The sequence below is a fragment of the Sesamum indicum genome, linkage group LG8 (genome assembly GCF_000512975.1).
Source record: "Sesamum indicum cultivar Zhongzhi No. 13 linkage group LG8, S_indicum_v1.0, whole genome shotgun sequence".
NCBI lineage: Eukaryota > Viridiplantae > Streptophyta > Magnoliopsida > Lamiales > Pedaliaceae > Sesamum > Sesamum indicum.
The window spans coordinates 16,438,912-16,441,271 of NC_026152.1; the positions used below are offsets into that span (position 1 = coordinate 16,438,912).

The 2,360-nt window shown below is 43.6% G+C and overlaps 1 protein-coding gene across 1 annotated transcript in view; it reads right to left on the bottom strand.

Moving 5' to 3' along the window:
* The window catches only part of LOC105168992 (FACT complex subunit SPT16-like), a gene marked incomplete in the record, with an annotated part of 5,664 nt that continues 3,506 nt past the window's right edge, over positions 203-2,360 (bottom strand). Inside the window, 1 exon segment of the mRNA XM_020695916.1 lies at positions 203-2,360. Coding sequence (XP_020551575.1) covers positions 393-2,360 — 1,968 coding nt within the window.

The following is a 2,360-nucleotide window of genomic DNA, read 5'->3' on the forward strand; positions in this document are numbered from 1 at the left end:
ATTATCTTGCCAATAGTCAATCTAATCAAACAATAGGTTGGTATGTTGCATGTGATATCATACTAGTTAATCCATCAAATCAAACATATGCTTATGTATATTAATATAAATTTTCACGTGAGATCCTATTCTACTTAATATCGGCAACTTTCTTAGTTCTTGACAAGATGAAATCAGCAGATATGCAAAAACCAAACAACAGTAACAAAAATGTAGTTTCTAAATATAGCTTAACCCACTGATGTACATAGACAAAATCCACCATTTCTGAACATACTAATGAGTTCCCCAGAGATGGGAGAGAAGAGAAGAAAATCAAAAGAGAACTTGAGCAGAAGTTAAAACTATTCCAAACTAGACAGAACAGCTAAAAGTCCAGGAAGCCACTACATCTACCTAAATTTCATTCGCTTGGAGGCAGCGCTACTTGGTCCAGCCCTCGCCTTACCAGAAGCCTTCATCTTTCTTCTCCTTCGCTCATCCTCACTGTCTGACTCATTTCCCTTCTCCCGGTCTGCATTGCTAGCTTCCCTCTCCAACTCTTCCCATGTCTTGCCCTTCTCCTCCTCCGAGTCCTCCTCTGAATCTTCCTCTTCCTCTTCTGATTCCACTAATGATTCACTGTCTGAATCATCATCTTCTGAGTCCGACTCAGGCTCAACATCCGATGGCTCATAACCTTGGTCTGACTCTGCTGAGTTCTCAGAATCAGAGTCTGTTGCTTCCAAGTTCAGAAATTCCCAGCCACCCTCTTCTATGAACTGCTGGGGGTCATCCATGATTGTCTTTAGTATAGGCCGCCAGTTGAGATTCAGCCTACTCTCATAATACTTAATGTCAGTAGTGTCAAGCCATTCCTTAATGCCATCAAGTGAGGAGGATGGGATGGAATCGATCCGCATCACATCACGCTTGAAGTCCTTGAAGACAATGGCCATGTCAAAGTTCTTCTGTGCGAGACCAACTCTTTCCAAGTTGACAATCTCAATATCACTTAATGATATCACCAGGAAAGGGGTCTCTATCAGCTCAACCAAACAGCTAGAGGTTGGAACAATGAAAGCCGATGCCTTATACGGTACACCATGGAAACCAAGTTCTCTCAGAGGCTGATCAAACTCCAAGTCAAGGCCCTTAAACTGGGCCTGCCCCCACAGATCATTCACCCGGTTTACAAAATGCTGGAAGTCCATGTTTATTTTGTTTTTCCGATCTCTCTCCCTCTGTTCCTCCTCAATCTCATCTGGATCATAAGCAGATCTCTTCCCACCCCCAATATTTTGAACCATCTCCATCACCTCAACATAAAATTGAACATCCTTGGTTTTCTTGTTCCCAACCATAATGTGATTGTGGAGGTGAAAATGGAGAAGGGTGATCATTTCTTTCTCTGCTGGCTGGAAAAAAGCATGCTTTATGTTGCCATACATGATATCAACACGCTCATCTGCCCTTGAGGTTGAATACCGGAAACCATTCATGTGTGCTTCCAGTGTGCCAGTCAACTTTCTTGCACGGCCACCGAATGTGGGACGTATCCAGAGATCATGCAACCTTATTGGCTTAAATTTATTCCCTGCAAGTACAAGTTTCTCCTGTGTGACCAGAGTAGCCCTCTCAGCCCTTTCAGACTCCCTAGCCATAACATTACGCCTGAGTGTCTTAATAAGCTGCACCACTTCACTTATGTGCCTCGGGTCCTTGGAACGGAATGAAACCTCCTTCAAGTAAATAGCACCCTGATTCTTCAAGGAATTGGCATCATGTGGAGTGAAAGGGGTGCCCGGCACATTAAAGATGATACGAATATAACAATTTCGATTAGTGTCCTGCTGGCTTGAGACAGTCTTCACAGTAGCAACATGAAAAGGAACCATACTTCCATAGATGGGAAGTAGAATGGCCTCGTTCTTCTGGTCAACTTGAATCATCATTTCCCTAGGTGGGGGAAGTTCATTAACACTTTTATATGCAATTAGATCACTTGCCGCCCTTACGGCAGCTCGTCCATCTCCGCTACCAGATTCCACACCAGCAAGGCGTCGAGCAGTTTCTTCATTCTTCTGGCGTGCGAGTTCTGCCTGGTGCTGCTTCCGGAGTTCTTCCTTTGAGATCTCCCCATTATCTGACCTAAGTGTTGCTTTCGAGAATACAGCATCCTTTGCAATAGACTCTGGTTTCACTTTTGGCTGCTCTTCTTCTTCTTCATCTTCATTGAATGAGTAGGCAATATCTTTGACAGATTTTGAGCTAGCTGAAGTAGCAACATCACGGCCATCATCCGTTACAATAACTGTATCAGCAAGTAACAATGAGAAATTCTCGCTCTTCGGATTGCTTGTCTTTGCTTGCAGATTCTG